This window comes from Heloderma suspectum, chromosome 2, assembly GCF_057233095.1.
Source record: "Heloderma suspectum isolate Gila_16-S chromosome 2, 16-S_ref, whole genome shotgun sequence".
In the NCBI taxonomy this organism is placed as follows: domain Eukaryota; kingdom Metazoa; phylum Chordata; class Lepidosauria; order Squamata; family Helodermatidae; genus Heloderma; species Heloderma suspectum.
The window spans coordinates 343222795-343248044 of record NC_139459.1 but is presented as its reverse complement, the minus strand read 5'-3'; the positions used below and the strand labels follow the sequence as shown (position 1 = coordinate 343248044).

The 25250-nt window shown below is 45.8% G+C and overlaps 1 protein-coding gene across 1 annotated transcript in view; it reads left to right on the top strand.

The window, feature by feature from the left end:
- Positions 1-25250, top strand: part of LOC146355296 (uncharacterized) — a 71913-nt gene that overhangs the window by 10694 nt on the left and 35969 nt on the right. Inside the window, exons 2-3 of the mRNA XM_084830433.1 lie at positions 642-761; positions 2057-2126. Coding sequence (XP_084686559.1) covers positions 731-761; positions 2057-2126 — 101 coding nt within the window. The 5' untranslated portion in view covers positions 642-730. The remainder of the gene's footprint in view (positions 1-641; positions 762-2056; positions 2127-25250) is intronic.

Below are 25250 nucleotides of genomic sequence, written 5' to 3'. Positions count from 1 at the left end.
TACCAAATGGTACAATTTTAATTGTACATTTTGTGGTGCAATCCTATGTACGTTGAAGTTTAAGTTCTATACACATTTACATGGGAGTAAGTCCCACTGAGCTCAATGGGACTTACTTCTGAGTAAACATGGATGGGATTGGGCTGCTACTTGGAAGCTGAACCCTGTATGATTTACTTTTGACTAAACATTTTTAGTAGGATCACACCGCATACTGTATATTTTGGATTTCATGTTTTTAACATAGTAATATAAGCTTAGGCTGGATAAGAACGAAATATTGTACATATTTCACTTTTCCCCAACAGTTTGTTTGTTTGTTTTGTTCCATGCCTTCAAACTTTACATCTCTAGTTGGCCTTGGGAATAACTATACATACTGCCCCTTTTTTCGCTTTGCCAGACATAAAGAACATTCTTCTAAGTGAGCCCAAATTCATTTCACAGCCTCCTTCTCCCCACTGGACAATTTAGGTTGCAACTTATGCAGAATTAGGCATTCTTATGCCCCTGGATTTAACTCTGGGAAGAACTCATTTCAGCGGTTCGGCTGCGTTGCAGAGAACCGAACCGCAAAAAGAATAACGTGGGGATGTCTCACCACAGACTCATGGCTGTTGTCATCGTCTCTTTCTTTTCAGGTTGATGTGCGGTCCTGGGATCTCCTGCACGGACCTTGTGTAATTAAGGACAGAGTGAAGGAGACAAGACCCAGTTTTGTTGAACATGAATGGAGTGGAGATCAAAGCTCCTGTTTTTCCGTAAGTCTCGGACGTCATTGGCAGATGGATTCAGGAGTCTAGGCTAAAACAGAGGATTGCGGAGCAGGAAAAATGTGGAGAGCAAGTTCCAAAATCCAAGGTGCTGAACCTATTTTGGGGATAGGGTTCAACACCTTGGGTAGCTCCTTTAGAATTCTGGTTGGTTCTGATTAAAACCCAGAATGGAATTACAGCCCCAGTGAAATTGGAGCCACCAGCCTCCACTGTCCAAATCTCTCCCTCCGGGGTGCTCTGGAGTTACGGGATTTCTTTCCCATGGAGTCTCTCCAAATTCCAACCACCCTTCAAGTAGGAAAATCTTTTTTGTTCAGACTGGTAGTTGCTTGTTTGAGTTAAGCAAGTATGTATATCTATTTTTAGATTCGTTTGCATTTTTATTATTTTATATTAGTTGTGTTCATCATGCATAATATTTTATGTGCAATGTGCTTTACAGTCCATCCTATTTGACCAGTGGCATGAAATAGTTGAGCATTGCTAGAACTTAAAAGGTGCAGGGCACAGGCCCATAGACCACAACCTTGCATAAGCATTATGTGTGTTAATCAATATATATATATGCAAATTTAGAAAGGACTGCTAGGATTTATTGACATTGCACAGAAGACAAAACCAGCCAATTAATTTCCCCATCTAAATCACCCCAATTTAACTCAATTCTTCAATTAATGTGTACCTCACCCCTCAGGCCATCCCAAATCAGGAGTTCCTTTTCAATTGCAATTCATTCGCAATGGCTGCGAACAGCTGTGGGGAAAACTGGACAAAAAGAGTGTGGGTGTGTTTTTTCATAAGCCCTCTCTCACATACCCTAAAAATGGCAGCTTTTGCACCAAAACAAGAGTTTAAAAATCTGAGAGAGCACTAATCCAAAAGTAAGGCAAGGAAGTAAGGCTGGAGAGTGGAGCAAACGAGGTATAAGAAAGAGGGCAAAGAAGGAGGTTAGGAAGGAGAGTAGAGGGGGAAGCTGGAAGGAAAGAAGGGGGAGGGGAGGGTCTTAAAGATCTCTCTGCCGTATTCGTTTTCATTCTTTTTCTATCCAGTCTAAGGTTGTGGTCAAATCCATTGTTGCGGAGTCTTCTTTTCAGCGGTTTACTTTCTTTTTCAGTCTTTATTTGAAAATCTTGATTTTTAAGATCTTTGAGTGTTTGTGATTAAAATCATGAGATGCAAATAAACCTGGTTCCATGTTCATTTATTCTCCCCTCGGAATTCATTTCACTCTCTCTCTCTCTCTGCAATATTGCTAACACCAATTTTATATTCTTATGCAGCTTACAGCACAATCCTATGGACCTCTACTCAGAAGACAGTGCCTTTGACTTCAATAGAGTTTACTCCCAAGTAAGTGTGCACAGAACTGGGGCCTTGTACTCTCCCCAAACACCCACAATATCTGTTGAATTTAGTGAAATAATTGTCCAAGTGGTCTTTGGAAAAACAATGTTTTCTTCTGTTCTGTGCTTCTCAAATGTAGTAGCCCAAAGACACAGAGAGAAGGAATGCATTTTGATGCCACATCAACAAAAGGAAACATCCCAACTTCCTAACAACTACCTTTAACAAAATATTCACTTAAACATCCCACTTCTTTCCAGCCACTCTGCCTTCTACTTCAGGCAACTATCAAATATACAAAAAGACCTACATATCAGTTTCACAACAATGTAACACACTGTGAAATATATGTAATATGACATTTTTAAATGTCACCATCATCTCTCAGAACACCCATCTCCCCATTTTCTATATACTTTTAGAAAGCAGAGCCTTCTCTAACCTTCTAAATATGCTTCTTAATGTGAATGTCGAGATAAATTTATTTGCTTGATCCCGGGACAAGGGAAATGCGATTCTCTGTTCAAATTAATTTCTGGGGCTACACACTACTATTGCACTGATATAAAATTGACAGTGAAGTCAATTGATCTGATATGTTTACTGGCATCATATGGGACAAAGTTGAGCTCTTCTCTTCTGTTTGTTGATTGGGCGTCTTGGAAGATCCAATAAAGCAATGGGGGGGGGGGGGCTGGAGAAATTATTTATTCTGTGGTTCTGTTGCCTGACCAGTGCAATATAATCTATTTATTAACATTTACCTGCATTTCACTTTCCCAACTTGTATAGACTGTTCCACACTTAGATCAATTTAACTGATTGTAAATGCAATCAGTTAAATTGTAAATACAATTGTTCTTGTATCCACGGTGCTCTTCAATAGTGGTACTTGGTTACAGTTAGTGCTGAATTGTGGGCTGGGCTTGGTAAAGTTTTCTGCAGAACCTGGCACTCCTTTGGACCTTCTTTACACTCCGGAGCCAGTGATCTTTTCATGTGGTTTTGATCGTTCATTGTTTATACTCCATGAACAAACAAACGAAAAAAGAATTTTGCAAGAGTTAATAATAATAGCAAATTCAGCTTTTAACACTATACAGTCTACAGCAATTTTTTTTTCAAAAAACTGAGAAAGAGTCCATTCTAATTTTTCTTAAAAACACAGCACACTTTCCTGCGCTTGTAAAAAAGACACTACCGGGTTGACTGGAGAAACGAAAACACAACGAAAAAAGAGGAGTTTTAAAAGAGTAATAACAGCAAATTTAGTTTTAATGGTATGGAAACTAATATAGTTCTTTTCAGAAATTAACCAATTCTATTTAAAGGGGGAAACAATAATAGCAAACCCTCCCGCGCTTTTAAAAAACGGGAGTAGTGAGCTGGATGGGACCAATGAACTGACTCAGGCAAGGCAGATCCCGACAACAGAGGGCCTCAACCGGACTCTCAGTGTAAGCCTACTCCGAAGAAAGTTCCCCGGAATTCAGGGGGGACTCGATCCCCAGTCAATGTGCAAGGGAGTGCAAGTGCGATCGTCAATCTGGATTTAGGCAGCGATCCTGTACACACCTGCCTGGAAGGAAGTCTCCTTGAACTTAATAGAACTTACTTCTGAGTAAAACTGCAGAAGATTCTACTCTTTGTCAGCTCGGTTTGAATACAGCACGACATTCCATCCTGATTTCCCCCTGCGATTGAAACCAGAGAAAAATTTGGCGGGGTCATCGTTTAGGGTACTATACACATGAACAAGGAAAAGAGCGCGGATCGAGATTAATGCACAATACAAACCCACGCTGGGGTTTGTATGTGGGTTGAGCCGAACAAAAGAATATAATATTGTATTTTTTCTACTTTTTGCCTTCAGTGGAGGCTGGTGGCTGAAATTAGTTTGGGGATAGGGGTCAACGCCTTGGCTAGTTCCCTTAGAGTTCTGGCTGATGCTGACTAAAACCCAGAATGGATTCACAGCCCCACTGAAATCGGGGCCACCCGCCTCCACTAATCACAGCAACTTAACTCTTGGTTTTCTACTGCAGTTTCTTTATTATGGTTTGACTTGCCCCTTTTGTTTCTGTTTTTTATGAGGTGACGTCAGAGATGGCCTCACCACACCCAGCACCTGCTGGACTTCCTCACTGCCTTCCTCCCATATATATCCTTCATACGATCATAAAAAACAAAACTCTTTTCCAAAAATCCTTCTGAAAGATAGCATTACCCCGCCCCCCCATTAAAGAGAGAGAGAGAGAGAGAATGCCATCATCTTTTAAAAATGTTGGTGAACATTCACTCCGGAGGCTCTCCCTCTCCCAAATCATGAAGGAAAATCCAAATCGGCACAACTTTTCACAATCAACCAACGCCTCTTGGTTAAGGAGGTGACGAAGGGATGGAAGAGGACAAGAGCTGTTCTGATTCTCCTTGATCAGTCTGAATAAAAACAAAACAAAGCAAAGGAAAATAATTTTTGCAGTTTGTTGCTGAAGTGGTTCTGATCTTTCTGGGGTCAGGAAGGGTTGCTGGGAGCGAGAAAGGAAAACGTGGGATGCTTTCAGATGAGGCTTTTTATTGTGCAGTTCCTCTGCCTCCTTCACAGAAATGTGTATCAGAGTGTAACACCATCCTTCCGAAGATTCCCTATTTTGTTAAAACCAGCAAAACCCCGCCCGCTCTTTGGTAAAAAAAATCTTGCCTTTCACTTGAATGGCTGTTTATCTTTTATTTATTCATTCATTTTTTATTTTGCCAAAAAAGTACCCAGCGGTTCCCTCCCTCCTTTCATAGAATCATAGAATAGTAGGGCTGGAAGGGGTCTACAAGGCCATCTAGTCCAACCCCCCGCTCAATGCAGGAATCCAAGTCAGAGCATCCCTGACAGATGGCTGCCCAGCCTTGTCTTGAACGCCTCCAGTGTGGGAGAGCCCACCACCTCCCTAGGGAATTGGTTCCATTGTCGTGTTGCTCTAACAGTCAGGACCTTTTTCCTGATGTTCAGCCGGAATCTGGCTTCCTGTAGCTTGAGCCCATTATTCCGTGTCCTGCACTCTGGATGCACTCATCCAAAGGAGGCAAAGGACTTTGAAGAACGCAACCAAACTTGGGAGACAGGACCATTAACAGTGCAATCCTAGGCATGTCTAATCAGAAGTAAGCCCCACTGAGTTCAGTGGGACTTACTACTGGGGCCATAGGATGGCGGCTTTAAGGGGTTGATACAAGACGGCTCCGACAGCTCTCCGGCTCCAATGGAGGGAGGTCCGTAGGATTTTCCAGCTCTCCCTGCCTCCCATAGAGAGGGAGACAAAATGCAAACTTACTCAGACTTCGGACTTCCGCGGTCGGAGAGCACAAAAAGGGAGCATTCTTGGGAATCTGTGCGGGGAACCTGTGAATTCAAAGCCCTGGGCCTGCAACATGCACACGCACGAACGGGGAACAGGGAATAACTGCTTCAGCCAGTCCAATGCCTTCAAGTGGTGGAGGCATTGCCAAGAGCGAAGGGTAGTCTTGTAATTCTGTTAAAAGAACTACAAGGAGAGGATTCTTGAGCAAGTGGGTGACGTTCTCAAAATACTTAGCGCACAATCCTATGGAGTGATCTGGAAGTCGGGGGTATATCCACCACCCCCTTGTCATTGTCAGATCACTATCTGGTGACGTTGGACTTCTCGGTTCCACAACCCCTCCGCAGGGGCGGAGGACCCATTAAAATGGTCCGCCCCAGGCGTCTTATGGATCCAAATGGATTCCTGAATGCGCTTGGGGATTCTCTGGGGCACGCCAATGGCCACTCGGTCGAGACCCTGGTGGGTGGCTGGAATGCCGCAATCACTGGGGCATTAGATCAGGTGGCTCCGAAATGCACTCTCCCCCTGAACAGGGCTCGGACTGCACCATGGTTCAATCCGCGGTTACGAGCTCTGAAACAGGAGGTGAGACGGCTAGAGCTCCGGTGGCGGAAGTCTCGCTCCAAAGACGATCAGACATGGGCTAGAGCTGTATCTTCAGCCTATCACGTGGCAGTGAAGGCAGCAAAAAAGGAATATTATGCTGCCTCTATCGCGTCTGCAGAGTGCTGTCCCAGGAGGCTGTTCCAAGTGGTCCGGAGCCTGGTCGGTCCTGTGGCTCCAGAACCACTGGAGCATTCTAAGGCCTCCTGTGAGGTCTTGGCAAGGCACTTTGCAGATAAAATTGATCAGATTAGGTGTGTTACTCTGCATGCTGTGGATACAGTTAGTGAGCAAGAGGTGGCCTGTGGCAAACTGGTTTTGTGGAATCGGTTCCAGCTTCTTCCTCCTGATGAAGTGGACAAGGTGCTTTCATCTGTACGGCCGACCACCTGCTTACTTGATCCTTGCCCATCTTGGCTCATTATGGGCTGCAGAGAGAGACTGGGTAAGGGGATCAGGGCGGTGGTGAATGCCTTCCTTGAGGAGGGAGTGATGCCACCAGCCCTCAAGGAGGCAGTGATAAGACCACTCTTAAAGAAGCCATCCTTGGATCCTCAAGTTCTGAACAACTTTCGCCCAGTCTCAAATCTGCCATTTTGGGGCAAGGTGATTGAGTGGGTGGTGGCGGTGCAGTTGAAGGCACACTTGGAAGAAACTGATTGTCTAGACCCATTTCAGTCGGGCTTCAGGCTTGGCATGGGACAGAAACGGCCTTGGTCACCTTGGTGGATGATATGAGGAGGGCTCTGCATAGGGGTGAATGCTCCTTCCTTGTTCTCCTCGACCTCTCAGTGGCTTTTGATACCATTGACCACGGTATCCTCCTGGACCGCCTGGAGGGGTTGGGCATTGGAGACACCGTATTACGGTGGTTCCGGTCCTTCCTCTCCGGCAGGTACCAGAGGGTAGCACTGGGAGAGGAGGTTTCGGACCCGTGGCCACTTACTTGTGGGGTGCCACAGGGTTCCATCCTCTCCCCAATGCTATTTAACATCTATGTGAAGCCGCTGGGGGCTATCATCAGGATGTTTGGGGTGCAGTGTCATCAATATGCGGATGACACGCAGCTCTACCTCTCATTCAAATCTTCACCAAGGTTGGCCGTAGAATCCCTGTCCAAATGTCTGGAGATGGTGAGTGGCTGGATGGGGAGGAATAAGCTGAAGCTGAACCCTGACAAGATGGAGGTACTTTTGGTGGGAGACAAGAGGAGGTTGGGGGATGTTGACCTGGTGTTGAATGGGGTACGGCTACCCTTGAAAGACCAGGTCCACAGCCTGGGGGTCATTTTGGACTCCCAGCTGTCCATGGAGGCTCAGGTGTCAGCTGTGAGCCGGACAGCGCTGTATCAACTCCATCTGATATGGCGGCTGTGCCCCTTCCTTCCTGACCATCTGCTCCCATCGGTAGTACATGCCCTGGTCTCCTCTCGTTTAGACTACTGTAATGCGCTCTACGTGGGATTACCCTTGAAGACGGTTCGGAAACTGCAGCTGGTACAGAACGCGGCGGCTTGCCTGATTAAAGGCAGCCGCCGGTGAGATCACATCACTCCAGTGCTGAAGGAGTTGCACTGGTTACCAGTTGTTTTCCGGGCCAAATTCAAGGTGTTGGTTTTGACCTTTAAAACCCTATATGGTTCCGGCCCAGCCTATCTTAGGAGCACCTCCAGCAGCACCAGACAGGCCGCTTAACAAGATCAGCCTCGGATGGCCTTCTCTCTGTCCCTTCAGCCAGGACAGCTAGACTGGTGGGGACGAGGGAGAGGGCCTTTTCTGTGGTGGCCCCCACTCTGTGGAACTCCCTCCCTAGGGAACTCCGCCATGCCCCCTCTTTACTGAGCTTCCATCGTGCATTAAAAACGTGGCTGTTCAGGCAGGCATTTGGGGTGGGTTAGGGTATTTTAGAAAATGTTTTTATTGTATGTTGTACATCGCCCAGAGTGGCTGGGTGACCAGCCAGATGGGCGATTAATAAATTTAATAATAAATAAAAATAAAAAATAAATGTATGGTTAGGCAAAGCATGGCTGGCTGGGGCATGCTGGGAGTTGTAGGGCCCTTTTCTGTCTAAACATGCATAGGATTGCGCCCTTAGAACAGGTCCAAAACTGTTTTCAAAATGGCGTTGTGATGCAGCATGGTTCTGGTCCTGCACAATATCCATTGGGTTCCCATAGGAACCTAGGAAACTGCCTTATGCAGAGTCAGACCCTTGGTCCATCTGGCCCAGTGTTGTCAACACTGACTGGCAGCAGCCATCCAGGGTTTCCAGAAGGAGTTTCCCCAGCCCTACGTGGAGATTCCAGGGATCGAACTTGGGGGAACTTTTGCGTGCAAAGCGGGTGGTCTGCCACTGAGCCCCGGCCCCTCACCCAGGCCCCTCATGCAAGCTTTGAGAGCGTGGGAAAGGGCAGGGAGTTCATCCTGAGGTATCCTAGTCGCATGCTGACTGACTCACCAGGAAAGAGAGCTTGGGGTTGTGGTGAGCGGCTGGATAGGGCAGGGTTCATCCTGAGGTATCCTAGTCGCATGTTGACTGACTCACCAACCAAGAGAGCTTGGGGTTGTGGTGAGCGGCTGGATAAAAATGTCCACCCAAGTGTGCGGCTGCTGAGAAAAGGGCAAATTCCATGTTAGGGATAATTACAAAAGGAGCTGAAAATGAACCTCCCAATATCATACAGCCGTTACACCCCCACCCCCACCCTTTTCTCTTTCACTCACCGCCCCTCCCCCACAGAAGCGGATGAGGATGTCATTTCTAGAGAGTCTTCCATGGGATGAGGTTTCCAGGGGAACACTTCTGTTTTGTAAATAAAACTGTAACTTCTGTCTCTGCTCCGGCTTCCAGATTCTGCACTGCAGATCTCCCTCCTCACCTTCTTCTCCGAGATGCTCTATCCCTTCCCCAACTTGGTGGTGACTCATGTCACCTGGGAGAGCGTGCAGCAGGCCTATGCGGCAGATCAGGTGAGGACCCGAAAGCCTGGCTACCTGCATGGGTGAATCCGTTTAACAGGGAGGTATAAGAGGTCTGATTTGTTTCATAGAATCATAGAATAGTAGGGTTGGAAGGGGCCTACAAGGCCATCTAGTCCAACCCCCTGCTCAGTGCAGGAATCCAAGTCAGAGCATCCCTGACAGATGGCTGTCCAGCCTCGTCCTGAATGCCTCCAGTGTGGGAGAGCCCACCACCTCCCTAGGTAATTGGTTCCGTTGTCGTATTGCTCTAACAGTCAGGACATTTTTCCTGATGTTCAGCCGGAATCTGGCTTCCTGGTTTCTGCCAGGCAGGTCAGTTTTTTCCACTTGGAGCTTCCAAACGGATGTTTCCCAGCCTGGGCAAACCTCCACTGGAAATGGCAAAGTGTTCAAGTAACAGGGTTAGCCATAGTGTGTTTAAGGCCAGCTCTAGTTCATTCACTTGGTTCTCTCCCCCTGCCCCCATCATTCACTTCCTAGAGCTCCCTCTGTAATGTTGAATAGGGCTAGTGCTCTGTCTAAGGCTTGTGAATAAGGCATCTTCCACAAGGAAATTCGGAGGGCTACGGGTTGGTGCTTAATATTTGCGTAGGGAGAAAATGTGGGTTATGGACTGGAGGATTCTGGGTAAGCAGGGGAAGGCAGATGCCAAGGGGAAGTTGTAATGCTAAAGCAATAGGAAAAGCCCCCCCCCCCCGCACTTTGAGAGTTGGGTTAGGGTTACTACTTGGGTAACTACTTCTCTGCCCTCCTCCCAACTGACCCCTGTGCTGCCCCCATGACCACACATTTGATCCAGCTGTGGGAGCTTGAATGGAACAGGCTTGCTTCTCTGAGAGTGAGTAGGGCTGGAAGAAAGAGCAGATGCATGTGCTGGTGGGAAGGAGTGGCGGAAGAACGGGAGGAGGTTTTGTTGCTCCAACGCAGCTTGAGGGCACCAGGCTGGAGAAAGCTGCTGTGGTAGTTAATATTGTCTTTTCTCTCCACTGCAAATTCCCCCATCCCCAGGCCTATTCAAGTGTGTCTCTGGGTCTAATTCAAGGGGTCAGCTGAGGGACCCGGGCTGCAATCCTTACTTGGGGTGGGGAACATCTCATTGGACTCAATGGGACTTACTTCTGAGTAGTCATGCATGGGATTGTGTGGTGTGCAAAATGATGAACCACCTGTCTAGCCAAACACTAGGTAAAATTCAGTCTCAAGTGCCAATCTTTGCCATTATACAAAGTGTGGTGCAGTGGTTAGACTGTTGGACTAAGTCTCAGGAGACCCAGGTTCTAGTCTCCACTCAGCCATGAAGCTTCCTGGGTTACTTTGGGCCTGTCACTGACTCTCAGCCTACCTCACAGGGTTGTTGTGAGGATACATTGGAGAGGAGGAGGACCACATAAGCCACCTTGCAAGAGGAAAGAAGGCAGGATATAAATGTAATAATGAATTAATTATTAGATGCATTTCAGTTGGGGTTCAGGCCAGATTTTGGCAAGGAAACAGCCTTGGTCACCCTGTATGATGACCTATGTCAGGTGAGAGACAGGGTGACCTTTTTGATCCCCCTTGATCTCTCAGAGGCTTTTGATACCATCAACCACGGCATCCTTGTGGGTCACTTGTTTGAGTTGCGAGTGGGAGGCACTGCATTGCAGTCATTTCATTCCTACTTGGAAGATCTGCTCCAGAAGGTGGTGCCTGGGGATATTGCTTGGCTCCGTGAATTCTCCAGTATGGGGTTCTGCAGGGGTTGGTTTTGTCCCCCATGTTATTCAACATCTACATTAAACCATTGAGTGCAATCATCTGGAGTTCTGGAGTGTGCTGTTATCAGTACGCTAATGACATACAGAAATATTTCATCGTCAGGTGGGGCTGTGAATGTGCTAAATCGGTGCCTGGCTGCGACAGCGGACCAGATGAGGGCTAATAAATTGAAGAGCAATCCAGACAAGACTGAGATGCTGTTGGTGAGTGGTTCTTCTGAATGGACGGAGGGCGCTCAACCTGTTCTGGATGGGGTTGCACTCCCCCTGAAGGACCAAGTCCATAGCTTGGGGGTCCTCCTGGAGTCATCTTTGTCACTTCTACCAACTTTGGTTGGTGGCCCAGCTATGCCCCTATCTGGTCAGGGATAACCTGGCTTCAGTTGTCTATGCTCTGATAACCTCCAAGTTAGATTATTCTGTGTGGGGCTGCCTTTGAAGACAGTTCAGAAGCTGCAGCTTGTGCAAAACATGGCTGTCAGATTGATAACAGGGACAAGACAGTCTGAATATATAATACCAATTCTGGCCCACTTGCACTGGCTGACTGTATGTTTCTGAGCCCAATTCAAGGTGCTGGTTCTGACCTATAAAGCTTTACATGGCTCTGGACCCTGATACTTGAGGGACCATGATACCTCTCCCAGCATGAACCAACCTGTAAGCTACACTCAGCATCCAAGGTCCTCCTCTGGGAGCCTCTTCTGAGGGAGGCTCAGAGGGCAGCAATAAGGGAGAAGGCCTTCTCTGTGGTTGCCCCCCAATTATGGAATGATCTTCCCAATGAGGCCCACCTGGCACCAACATTGTTATCTTTTCAGTGCTGGGTTAAAACTGTCCTCTTCTTTCAGGCATTTGGCAGCATATAGTGAGTTTTTAGTCACGTCCTGGATTTTCTTTGGCTGATTGTTTGTTTGTTTTTTAAAGGGGAGGGGTAGATATGTTGTCTGTTGTGTGTTATATACAGTACTGTGTACTGTTTCTATGCCTTTACATAAATGGCCTTCATATTTTGTATGATATATTTTAATGGGTTTTAATTTTTGTGCACCTCTCAGAGAGCTTCAGCTATGGGGTAGTATAGAAATATAATAAATAAAATGAAATGAAATTAATGAACAGGGAACTGGGTGGTTGCAGTTCCAAATAAGCTTCAGGACACCCTAATGGACACCCTCAATAAAGAGTTAATTATTTAAAAAGAAGGACTTTTTAAAATGAAGACTGCTCACACAAACATATGCTATCTACAAAATAGGGATGTGTATTTATTTATTTGCTTCAGGCAGGGCTGACTGGCTAAAACACAAGCAATTATTATATCTGAGCTATAACACAAACTTACATTTTTGCAAAGTTTCCTGTAATAAAAGGTAAGCTATGATTTTTTCTTAGTTGAGCTGTACTGCTGTGTCATTGCATTTCAGTATTACTGCTGTATGAATATGAACTTGAACACACTCCGGGAGAGAGCGGAAGACAGGAAGGCCTGGCGTGCTATGGTCCATGGGGTTACGAAGAGTCGGACACATCTTAACGACTGAACAACAACAACAACAAATTACTGCTGTCCTACAGTGAGGGCAGAAACAGGACTGATTCACATGCACAGAATTGGACTGCAAGTGTAGTGGTGGCATCAGGAAAAAAATGGGGTGGCACAGAAGGGGCAAAAGGCATTGAGGGGCAAGCACGTGAAAAGTGCTTTTCCTTCAAGCAGACACAGATGTCTGGAAATGCGGGACAGGTACCGGGGGTAGGGTTGAGCTTCTTGTCCCCTTAAACCTCCATTGGCCAGCAATCCAAAGCGTTCCTTCCTTTGCCTTCCCTTCCCTCCCCAACCATGTGGCTTGGCCCCTTATTGCTGAGGATGGGACTTCTTTCCTCCTTTGCCTCTTTGGAGTTTCATTTATCATTTCTCTGCTGCACTTTTCAGTATGCAATACTGTTCACTTCCCATGGGAAACCTGCATTTTCTTTCTGCTTCTACCTTGGGGAATTTTGGTGACAAACAATAAGCCCAGTGACTTTCTAAAAAGCCTGTGTAATGTCGGGATTAGTGCTGGGCTTGGGCCTGGGAGACCTGGGTTCAAATTTCTCATTAGCCATAAAACTCACTGGGTGAGCTCAAGCCTCACCTCCTTTTAAGAACTGAACACTGACCATTCTTCTTCATAGGATGGCTGCCTCCTTCCCACTCCTCTTTGAAATAGTTGATGTGCCCCCCCCCCCCTAACTAGTAAGCATCTGCCTGTTCCTGCTCTCTTGCAGTGTGCCTTTGGTGGTCGTGGGGATGAGCTCCCCGGCTTTTGTGGCTCAGCCAGGAAGCAGAGGTGGTCCTGCTTCCCTGCTTTCACCATTGGAGCAGCGAGGCCAAAGCTCCTTCCTAAGTGTGGACCAGAGGGCAATCCAGGTTCAATTCCTTGTACCACTACATGGGTGGAGGCTGGATCCAGGTTCAGCCACTATACTAGTGGAGGTTGCTGTAGCTGCTGCTGCTGCTGCATCAGGACCAGTAAGCACACTCTGAACTGTTGTATGGCCAGCCTTCACCAGCCTGGTGCCCTGCCATGCTGGGAGTTGTAGCCCAACACATTTGGAAGGCCCCAGGTTGGGAAAGGCTTTGTTTGGCTCTGTGAAGCTACTCAATAATTTCTTGCAAAATGGACTTGAGCCAAAAAGAAGCCCTGGGCAGCCCTGGTATTCCATTTTGGGGATAGGTTTCAGAACCTTGGATAGTTCCTTTAGAGTTCTGGCTGGATGTGACTAAAATCCAGGATAGACGTATAGTCCCACCTAAATTGGAGCCACCAGCCCACACTGGAGGAAAGAGAGTGAAGACATGCAGGGGCAGGGTGGGGTGGGTGGGAAGAGAAAGAATTGGAGGACAGGGTAGAGAGAGATGTGCAGGGAAGAAAGAAAAAATCTTTTTAATAGAGCTGTGTACAGTTAATTAGTAATTCTTGTAGAGAAACTGCTAGTTTGGGATGATTTTGAGAAAGGTGCTTGAAGAAGGTGTTTTTATTTGAGGTGGTATGGATGAGAAATTAAATGACTGGCTTTTACATGAATCCTAGTAATTATTTTTAAATATACACATGTAGGTATGAATTTGCATATGCACATTTTATGCAGATTTGTGGGTTTGCGTCTCATCCTTCACCAAATGCAAATCCACCCCACACATTCACTACAAGGGGGCCAGCGGGGATCATTTATTTCTGCATACAATTGTCCATAGGAGAATAACCTCTGTTCCCCCCCCCCATTCCTCCCTTTCCTCTCATTGTTTTGCTTTTGTCTGATTCCGATTTTGTAAACTTGGGTTAGTTGAACTTAAGCAGGAAAGAAAATGCTTCTGGTGTAGTGCTCAGACCTCAACAAAACTACCAAACTGAAAGTAGAGGCAGTGGGTTAACATCCCCATGTTAAAAAGCCCCAAGGTAACTCACAAAATGTGGGAGTAACTGTTGTTGTTGTTCAGTCGTTCAGTCGTGTCCGACTCTTCGTGACCCCATGGACCATAGCACACCAGGCCTTCCTGTCCTGCGCACTCTCTCGGAGTGTGCTCAAGTTCATATTCATTGCATCCGTGATGCTGTCTAGCCATCTCATCCTCTGCCGTCCCCTTCTCCTTTTGCTTTCAGTCTTTCCAAGCATCAGGGTCTTTTCCAGAGAGTTTTCTCTTCGCATTGTTGTTGTTGTTCAGTCGTACATTTCTCATGATGTACTCTGCATATAAGTTAAATAAGCAGGGTGACAATATGCAGCCTTGTCGTACTCCTTTCCCAATTTTGAACCACTCGATTGTTCCATGTCCGGTTCTTACTGTTGCTTCTTGACCCTCGTACAGGTTTCTCAGGAGACAGGTAAGGTGGTCTGGTACTCCCATCACTTTAAGAATTTGCCACAGTTTGTTGTGATCCACACAATCAAAGGCTTTAGCGTAGTCAATGAAGCAGAAATAGACGTTTTTCTGGAATTCTCTTGCTTTCTCCATGATGCAGCGAATGTTGGCGATTTGATCTCTAGTTCCTCTGCCTCTTCGAAACCCAGCTTGTACTTCCGGTAGTTCTCGGTTCGCATACTGCTGAAGCCTAGCTTGTAGGATTTTGAGCATCACCTTGCTGGCATGTGAAATGAGCGCAATTGTGCGGTAGTTTGAACACTCTTTGGCGTTGCCCTTCTTTGGAATTGGAATGTAAACTGACCTTTTCCAGTCTTGTGGCCACTGTTGAGTGTTCCAGATTTGTTGGCATATTGAATGCAGCACTTTAACAGCATCATCTTTTAGGATTTTAAATAGCTCAGCTGGAATACTGTCATCTCCGCTAGCTTTGTTGTTACTAATGCTTCCTAAGGCCCACTTGACTTCACTCTCTAGGATGTCCGGCTCAAGTTCAGTGACCGCACTATCATGGCTATCAGGGACATTCAGATCTTTCCTGTATAGTTCTTCTGTGTATTCTTGCCACCTCTTCTTAATCTCATCTGCTTCTGTGAGGTCCCTGCCTTCTTTGTCCTTTATCATGCCCGTCTTTGCACAAAACGTTCCCTTGAGATCTCCAATTTTCTTGAAGAGATCTCTAGTCTTTCCCATTCTGTTGTTTTCCTTGATTTCCTTGCATTGTTCATTTAAGAAGGCCTTCTTGTCTCTCCTTGCTATTCTATGGAACTCTGCATTCAGTTGGGTATATCTTCCCCTTTCTCCCTTGCTTTTCGCTGCCCTTCTTTCATGAGCTACTTGTAAAGCCTCATCAGACAGCAACTTTGCTTTCTTGCATTTCTTTTTCTTTGGGATGGATTGAGTTGCTGCCTCCGGAACAATGTTACGGACCTCCGTCCATAGTTCCTCAGGCACTCTGTCTATCAGGTCTAATCCCTGAAATCTATTCCTCACCTCCACTGTATATTCATCAGGGATATGATTTAGGTCATACCTGAACGGTTTAGTGGTTTTCCCGACGTTCTTCAATTTAAGCCGAAATATTGCAAGAAGCAGCTCATGATCTGAGCCACAGTCAGCTCCAGGTCTTGTTTTTACTGACTGTATGGAGCTTCTCCATCTTTGGCTGCAAAGGACATAATCAATCTGATTTCGATATTGACCATCTGCTGATGTCCATGTGTAGAGTCGCCTCTTGTGCTGTTGGAAAAGAGTGTTTGCTATGATCAGTGTGTTCTCTTGGCAAAACTCTATTAGCCTTTGTCCTGCTTCATTTTGTACACCAAGGCCATGCCTGCCTGTTATCCCGGTGATTTCTTGACTTCCTACTTTAGCATTCCAATCCCCTATGATGAAGAGGACATCTTTTTTTGGTGTTAGTTCTAGAAGGTGTTGTAGGTCTTCATAGAACCGATCAACCTCAGCTTCTTCGGCATTAGTGGTTGGGGCATAGACTTGAATTACTGTGATGTTGAATGGTTTGCCTTGGATTCGTACTGAGATCATTCTATCATTTTTAAGATTGTACCCCAGTACTGCGTTTCCAACTCTTTTGTTGACTATGAGTGCTACTCCATTTCTTCGAAGGGATTGTTTCCCACAATAGTAGATATAATGGTCACCTGAATTAAATTCGTCCATGCCTGTCCATTTTAGTTCGCTGATTCCCAAGATGTCGATGTTCAATCTTGCCATCTCATGTTTGACCACCTCCAGCGTACCTTGATTCATTGATCTGACATTCCAGATTCCTAAACAATATTGTTCTTTACAGCATCGGATTTTCTTTTCACCACCAGACACATCCACAGCTGAGTGTCCTTTCGGCTTTGGCCCAGCCGCTTCACTCTTTCTGGCGCTACTTGGAAATACCCTCTGCTCTTCCCCAGTAGCATATTGGACACCTTCCGACCTGAGGGGCTCATCTTCCGGCGTCATCTCTTTTAGCCTTGTGATACGTTCCATGGGGTTTTCTTGGCAAGAATACTGGAGTGGGTTGCCATCTCCTTCTCCAGTGGACCACATTTTGTCAGAACTCTCTGCCATGACCTGTCCATCTTGGGTGGCCCTGCACGGCATAGCTTATGGCTTCACTGAGTTACGCAAGCCCCTCCGCCACAACAAGGCAGTGATCCATGAAGGGGCTCTTCGCATTAGGTGGCCAAAATATTTGAGCTTCAGCTTCAGTATCTGTCCTTCCAATGAGCTCTCAGGATTGATTTCCTTTAGGATTGACTGATTTGACCTCCTTGCAGTCCAGGGGACTCGTAAGAGTCTTCTCCAGAACCACAGTTCGAAAGCATCAATTCTTCGGCGCTCAGCCTTCCTTATAGTCCAGCTCTCACAGCCAAACATTACTACTGGGAAAACCATAGCTTTGATTAGACGGACCTTTGTTGGCAAAGTGATGTCTCTGCTTCTTACTATGCTGTCTAGGTTTGCCATAGCTTTCCTCCCAAGGAGCAAGCGTCTTTTAATTTCATGGCTACAGTCACCGTCTGCAGTGATCTTGGAGCCCAAGAAAGTAAGATCTGTCACTGCTTCCAATTCTTCCCCTTCTATATGCCAGGAAGCGATAGGGCCAGATGCCATGATCTTAGTTTTTTTAATGTTGAGTTTCAAACCAGCTTTTGCACTCTCCTCTTTCACCCTCAACAAGAGGCTCTTTAGATCCTCTTCACTTTCTGCCATTAGGGTGGTATCGTCTGCATATCGGAGGTTATTGATAATTCTCCCGGCAATCTTAATTCCGACCTCTGATTCATCCAACCCGGCATTTCTCATGATGTACTCTGCATATAAGTTAAATAAGCAGGGTGACAATATGCAGCCTTGTCGTACTCCTTTCCCAATTTTGAACCACTCGATTGTTCCATGTCCGGTTCTTACTGTTGCTTCTTGACCCTCGTACAGGTTTCTCAGGAGACAGGTAAGGTGGTCTGGTACTCCCATCACTTTAAGAATTTGCCACAGTTTGTTGTGATCCACACAATCAAAGGCTTTAGCGTAGTCAATGAAGCAGAAATAGACGTTTTTCTGGAATTCTCTTGCTTTCTCCATGATGCAGTGAATGTTGGCAATTTGATCTCTAGTTCCTCTGCCTCTTCGAAACCCAGCTTGTACTTCTGGTAGTTCTTGGTTCGCATACTGCTGAAGCCTAGCTTGTAGGATTTTGAGCATCACCTTGCTGGCATGTGAAATGAGCGCAATTGTGCAGTAGTTTGAACACTCTTTGGCGTTGCCCTTCTTTGGAATTGGAATGTAAACTAACCTTTTCCAGTCTTGTGGCCATTACTGAGTGTTCCAAATTTGTTGGCATATTGAATGCAGCACTTTAACAGCATCATCTTTTAGGATTTTAAATAGCTCAGCTGGAATACTGTCATCTCTGCTAGCTTTGTTGTTACTAATGCTTCCTACAGCCCACTTGACTTCACTCTCTAGAATGTCCGGCTCAAGTTCAGTGACCGCACTATCATGGCTATCAAGGACATTACTATCATGGCTATCAAGGACATTAAGATCTTTCCTGTATAGTTCTTCTGTGTATTCTTGCCACCTCTTCTTAATCTCATCTGCTTCTGTGAGGTCCCTGCCTTCTTTGTCCTTAATCATGCCTGTCTTTGCACAAAACGTTCCCTTGAGATCTCCAATTTTCTTGAAGAGATCTCTAGTCTTTCCCATTCTGTTGTTTTCCTCGATTTCCTTGCATTGTTCATTTAAGAAGGCCTTCTTGTCTCTCCTTGCTATTCTCTGGAAGTCTGCATTCAGTTGGATATATCTTCCCCTTTCTCCCTTGCTTTTTGCTTCCCTTCTTTCCTCAGCTACTTGTAAAGCCTCATCACACAGCCATTTGGCTTTCTTTCATTTCTTTTTCTTTGGGATGGATTGAGTTGCTGCCTCCTGAACAATGTTACGGACCTCCGTCCATAGTTCCTCAGGCACTCTGTCTATCAGGTCTAATCCCTGAAATCTATTCCTCACCTCCACTATATATTCATAAGGGATATGATTTAGGTCATACCTGAATGGTTTAGTGGTTTTCCCGACGTTCTTCAATTTAAGCCGAAATTTTGCAAGAAAGCAGCTCATGATCTGAGCCACAGTCAGCTCCAGGTCTTGTTTTTACTGACTGTATGGAGCTTCTCCATCTTTGGCTGCAAAGGACATAATCAATCTGATTTCGATATTGACCATCTGCTGATGTCCATGTGTAGAGTCGTCTCTTGTGCTGTTGGAAAAGAGTGTTTGCTATGATCAGCGTGTTCTCTTGGCAAAACTCGATTAGCTTTTGTCCTGCTTCATTTTGTACACGAAGGCCATGCCTGCCTGTTATCCCGGTGATTTCCTGACTTCCTACTTTAGCATTCCAGTCCCCTATGATGAAGAGGACATCTTTTTTTGGTGTTAGTTCTAGAAGGTGTTGTAGGTCTTCATAGAACCGATCAACCTCAGCTTCTTCATCATCAGTGGTTGGGGCATAGACTTGAATTACTGTGATGTTGAATGGTTTGCCTTGGATTCGTACTGAGATCATTCTATCATTTTTAAGATTGTACCCCAGTACTGCTTTTCCAACCCTTTTGTTGACTATGAGTGCTACTCCATTTCTTCTAAGGGATTCTTGCCCACAATAGTAGATATGATGGTCACCTGAATTAAATTCGCCCTTGCCTGTCCATTTTAGTTCACTGATTCCCAAGATGTCGATGTTCAATCTTGCCATCTCATGTTTGACCACCTCCAGCTTACCTTGATTCATTGATCTAACATTCCAGGTTCCTAAACAATATTGTTCTTTACAGCATCGGATTTTCTTTTCACCACCAGACACATCCACAGCTGAGTGTCCTTTCGGCTTTGGCCCAGCCGCTTCACTCTTTCTGGCGCTACTTGGAAATACCCTCTGCTCTTCCCCAGTAGTATATTGGACACCTTCCGACCTGAGGGGCTCATCTTCCGGCGTCATCTCTTTTAGCCTTGTGATACGTTCCATGGGGTTTTCTTGGCAAGAATACTGGAGTGGGTTGCCATTTCCTTCTCCAGTGGACCACATTTTGTCAGAACTCTCTGCCATGACCTGTCTGTCTTGGGTGGCCCTGCACAGCATAGCTTATGGCTTCACTGAGTTACACAAGCCCCTTCGCCACAACAAGGCAGTGATCCATGAAGGGGGGGACTAACTATACATTACACATAAACGTGTGCAACAGTACCCTGACAAGCCACTTTGGGAGGGGGCAATTGGAAGTTGTGAGGAAGGAGGAGGGAAGGTTTCCTCCTATGGTTTCCCCACTCCAAATTGTGTCTCAAAGAGTTTTCCCCACTGCAGGGTTCCAAATGAGTAAGCCCTTTTTGGCAGCCTTCACAGGAGGGCTGCAACATTTCCATAATCTCTTAGGGGGCTCGCTGAATGGTGGCTGAAGAGCATTTAGTTGGTGATGTGTTGGTTCTAATTGTCTTTCTAGCTGGGAAAACTCTGCTGGTGAGAGATCCTTGCCCTGGATCCCTTCTTTTGCCCTGTGGCTATGCCCATGAGTGGCACAGCTGTGATTTTCCTGGTTCAGTCCATGGAAGCAGATGTGCTCTGTGATATGATAGTGTTTGGGGGTATGTATCTTGTAAAAATCATGAGGATCACTGGGGATCCCTGCCTCAGATCCCTGCTTTGGGGCTGTGGCTGCACACATGATGGGTTGGGGGGAGTCTCCCCTATAAAAATCATATGAAATAATGAGGATCCCTTTTTGATTTAATGGATCCTTGTTTTACTTTCTTCCTAATGTGTTTCTTCCTAATGTGAGGAAAACAACAGAATGAGAAAGATTAGAGATCTCTTCAAGAAAATCAGAGATATCAAGGAAACGTTTTGTGCGAAGACGGGCATGATAAAGGACAAAGAAGGCAGGGGCCTAACAGAAGCAGATGAGATTAAGAAGAGGTGGAAAGAATACACAGAAGAACTATACAGGAAAGATCTGAATGTCCCTGATAGCCATGATAGTGCGGTCACTGAACTTGAGCCGGACATCCTAGAGAGTGAAGTCAAGTGGGCCTTAGGAAGCATTAGTAACAACAAAGCTAGCGGAGATGACAGTATTCCAGCCGAGCTATTTAAAATCCTAAAAGATGATGCTGTTAAAGTGCTGCACTCAATATGCCAACAAATTTGGAACACTCAGCAGTGGCCACAAGACTGGAAAAGGTCAGTTTACATTCCAATTCCAAAGAAGGGCAATAGGAGAGTTTTTAATGCCATAGAAGTGGGCAGATCAGTAGGTGTCCGGGGGGGGGGGGCAGTGAAGCCTCTCTGGAATGAAACTGATGTATGTTATGTGAAGCGACTTAGAATGGGGCAGTGCACTCGCTCGTGGAGCCCTGCCTAGCCTGAAACCAGCTCCTTGAAAAATGCAGGTAAGCCACTCCTTCCTTCTCCTTCTGTTGTTGAGGAGACACGGTCCTAATGTCACCATTGCATTGAGGATTTTTCTCAGTCTACCTGCATCAGTAGCTTCAGGTGAATGGTCTTTCAATGTGCTGACAGGTCAAGAGTTACTACTGTTCAACTATAGGACAAGATTGTTTGAATGGCCTTGCTGTCTGTCTGTCTGTCTATTTAATGTCTTAATCGCCCATCTGGCCGGTCACCTGGCCACTCTGGGCGATGTACAGGAATACAACAGTTTAGAACAATAAAATTCCACATTAAAACATCGTATTTCTAAAAATACCCTAACCTACCCCAAATGTCTGCCTGAACAAATGCTTAACATAAACTGACTTTGCAGGAAAACTAATTAATTGAAATTATTTAAATAAATCCTAGGAAATATTTTGAAATGTGCAGATAAATCATATGCAGATTGCATGTAGATCTGTGTCCTGTGGGCTTGGGCCCTGAACCACTTAAGTGCCGAGCAACACCCAAGCCTCACACTGAAATGGAACCTGCTGCTCCAGTAGAGTCCTAAGTGTGGCACCCATGAGAAACCTGCCTGTGATGGTGCTAATACATACTCATCAACACCCAGTGGGATTATTGCTCCACAGCCCCCTTAGGGGCTCTTCTGCACCTGGCACCATGCCTAATGGTCCTGGGTGATTCCCATCAGCTTCTTCCTCAAGGGCTGCAAGATCACACATCCACCCCAGTATTGCATTTGCCATGCTCTTTACTCCCCAACCCTGTTGCATCTGTCATTGATTGATTGATTGATTGATTGGCTTCTCAAGAGCTTTGAACTGCTCAGGTTCATATCAGAAGGCTGGTGTTGCACAGGGGTGCCTTAGGGTCAGGTACATGGGCGACCTCCCCTTTTCCTTTGAGTTTTCCTTGGGCCTATGACCCTGCAGGACCAAGCCAGCAGTTTACTGCCCCATTGTGCTTCCTCTAGGCCCCGTTTAGGTTCAAAACCTCAGTGAGAGTGGGGGGAGAATCACACAAGTAGTGTGTGTGTGTGTGTGTGTGTGTGTTGGGGGGTGTTTGCCATGTGCCACTTTGGGCAACCACCATGTTCCTCTTCTGGTCTCTGCACAAGTTCACTTGCAGGGACAGTATGATGAGGAGGGGTGAATAAACCCTGCAAATATCCCTCTGTGGCTGCACCTCCTCCCCCTGTAGGCATCCTCTAAGGCCTCCAGCTGCACCACTTTTCCAGCTAGCCAGCCAGGCCGTATCCTCTAGCTGAATTGCTTGTTCCTGCCTTACGGCCTTGCTAGGCTGCTGCCATTTCAGTGTCTGCCCAAGTCTTCCCACTGCTCTGCAGTGATCCTCGGTGTAACCAGGCTGAATCCAACTGCTTCTGGGGAGTGGTCTTCTTGCCCTTAATGGAACTCTGGGCCTCTCCGCCCCAAGGTGTGTGAGGTGTGTGCAGCTAGCCATGGATGCAGACTGCACCTCCTCCCTCACCAGGTGCAACCCTGCCCCACTCATGCACCCAGTGGCTGCAAGAGGGCAGGACTGACTGGTACTCTCTGCCCACCCCAAAGCCAGATGACTCTTCAACAGTAACTCCTGAGATGCCAAGTAAGAATGTTTTCCTCATTTTTAAATTCTCGTCTGTTTATTTTTTTAAAGCAATTTTAAAATGCATAATTAAATCATTTTTAAAAGATACTGTTGATCATTTGCATATTTGGTCATATATCACTTGAAGGCACTTGATGTAGCTGCTTTCTGAAGTTAAGCAGACCTGGGGCTGGCGAATGCATGCATGGGAGATTTCCTGGCAGTTGTGTTGCCTTTTGCCCTGCCAACACCACTGTAAGGCTTCAGTGTGTGATGTTCACAGTGCTTTAAAGTTCACAATGCTAGTCCAGTTCCATCTGTTCTTTAATATCCACAATTGCTTCTCCAGAGTCCATTTCCATTGGTTCTCCAGTATTTGTACTTCCTTCTCCAGAGCTTACTTCCATTGGTTCTCCGGTATCTGTACTACTTTCTCCAGAGTCCATTTCCATTGGTTCTCCAGTATCTGTACTTCCTTCTCCAGAGCTTATTTCCATTGGTTCTCCAGTATCTGTATTTCTTTCTCCAGAGCTTATTTCCATTGGTTTGCCAGTATCCGTGCTTCCTATAACAGATTACAGCATCAAAATCAATACTCTTCTTTGAGTCTAATCTACTCAAGATGCTGATGCTGATGATTTTATGGGCAGGGCAGTGATAGAACACAAGATGCCAAATTCAATCCCTGGCATTGACAGGTAGTGCTGGGAAAGACCCTTCTCTGAACCCCTGGAGAGCCCCTGCCCATCAGTGTAGACAGTACTAAGCTAGATGGGCCAAGGGTCTGACTGTGATGATCCAGGATGCTTGGATAAGAAGAGCATGTAGAGGCTTTTAAAAAAAAATCCTTTATTTCACTTTATAGTTCGGGCAAGTTTGGTCTTATTTTTCATTTTATCTATAAAAATAATTATCTTTAGGCTGCCATTAAAGGTAGAATTCCCTGTGCCATTTTCCCATTTGAAGCTGCATTTGCATCTGCATGGACAACAGAGGCACATACTCATATCCTTCTCTTGCTGGTTAAAAAACTTATAATGCCTCCTTTCAGCTGCTTGGAGAAACTGTTGGAAGTGAATGGGTCCAATTTGTCTGGAACTCTGCTGTTGCAGCAATTCTCTTTTTCCATCCCTTTTAAAACACTAGACAGGGGGTTTTATTTCTTTTATCTGAAGCTACACAAGGGCATGGTAATAGATGTCTCTCAGTGCGTTTAGTTGATTTCATCCCATTCCTTCCCCAACAGGGCACTGCTTGATGGTGGTTACCTCCTTCTTAACAATCCTTGCTGCCATTAGCTGTTTTAATGTTTGGTCCATTTTGGGAAGATGCCTGAGGATTTGCTCCTTTGTCCATCTTGGCGAGGCGAATGTGGAGGATGTCCTGGCTGTAGTCAACAGACCTGAGCTTTCAGAGACCTGAGTTGGGAAAAAAAAACATCAGTCAGATGGAAGGAGAAAAGAGAGGAAGGGGAACTTGTTTATGCATTTTCTTAGAAGAAAATATGTGTGGTTAGTTGACATGTAGAATTCTGTTGCTTTCTGTAGGACCAATGATCTTAAATTATTTGTCTATTAGCCTGATATCCCTACCTATACTTTCTTTGGAAGTGAAAGAAAGGTGGGAAGTGGGGAGTTCCAAAGATTTGAGAGAGATAAGCAAATGTGGGTCCTTTCCCTGCATGGATTAACCGCTAGTGGCTTGCCTTACCTTGCCCCATCTCTGGATCTCTGTGGTTATTTGAAGAAAGGCTCTTTCCACATGCTCACCCCATCCAATGATTTTGCCCCTTCTGTACCCCCAGTGTTTTTTTCTGGTTCCACCACTATTTACAGCTCAATCCATACTTACCCAGAAGTAAGTCCTATTGAGTTCAATGGAGCTTATTCCCAAGTAAGTGTGCATAGCATTGCAGCATTAGTTGAGGAAGGTGCCATCTAGATAGCCGAGTAGATAGTGCCAGGGTGGAGCCAGCGGTCATGGTCCATGTTGGTACCAACAATGTGGGGAAATGTAGTCATGAGGACCTGGAAGACAAATTTAGGTTGCTAGGTAGAAGGTTGAAATCCAGGACATTCTCTGAAATACCTGTTTCACGCACAGGGCCAGCTAGACAGGTGAAGCTTAGGCGTCTCAATGCATGGATGAGACAGTGGTGCAGGGAGGAGGGTTCAGATTTGTTAGGCACTGGAGAACATTTGGGACAAGCTGGGCCTGTACAAGAGGCACAGACTCCACTTGAACCAAAATGGAACTAGATGGCTGGCACTAAACATAAAAAAAGGTGGCAAAGCAGCTTTTAAACTAAGCCCTGGGGGAAGCCAACAGGAGCCAGGAAGCATCAGGTTTGGGTTAAATAATCCCTAGGGAATGAAGATGAAAATGTTTTTGATGGCCCAAATGTAGAAGGGGAGGAAATAGGCCATGAGTATATGGTAGAACATGATAGCCAATCAGAGAAGCCTAAGTGCCATAA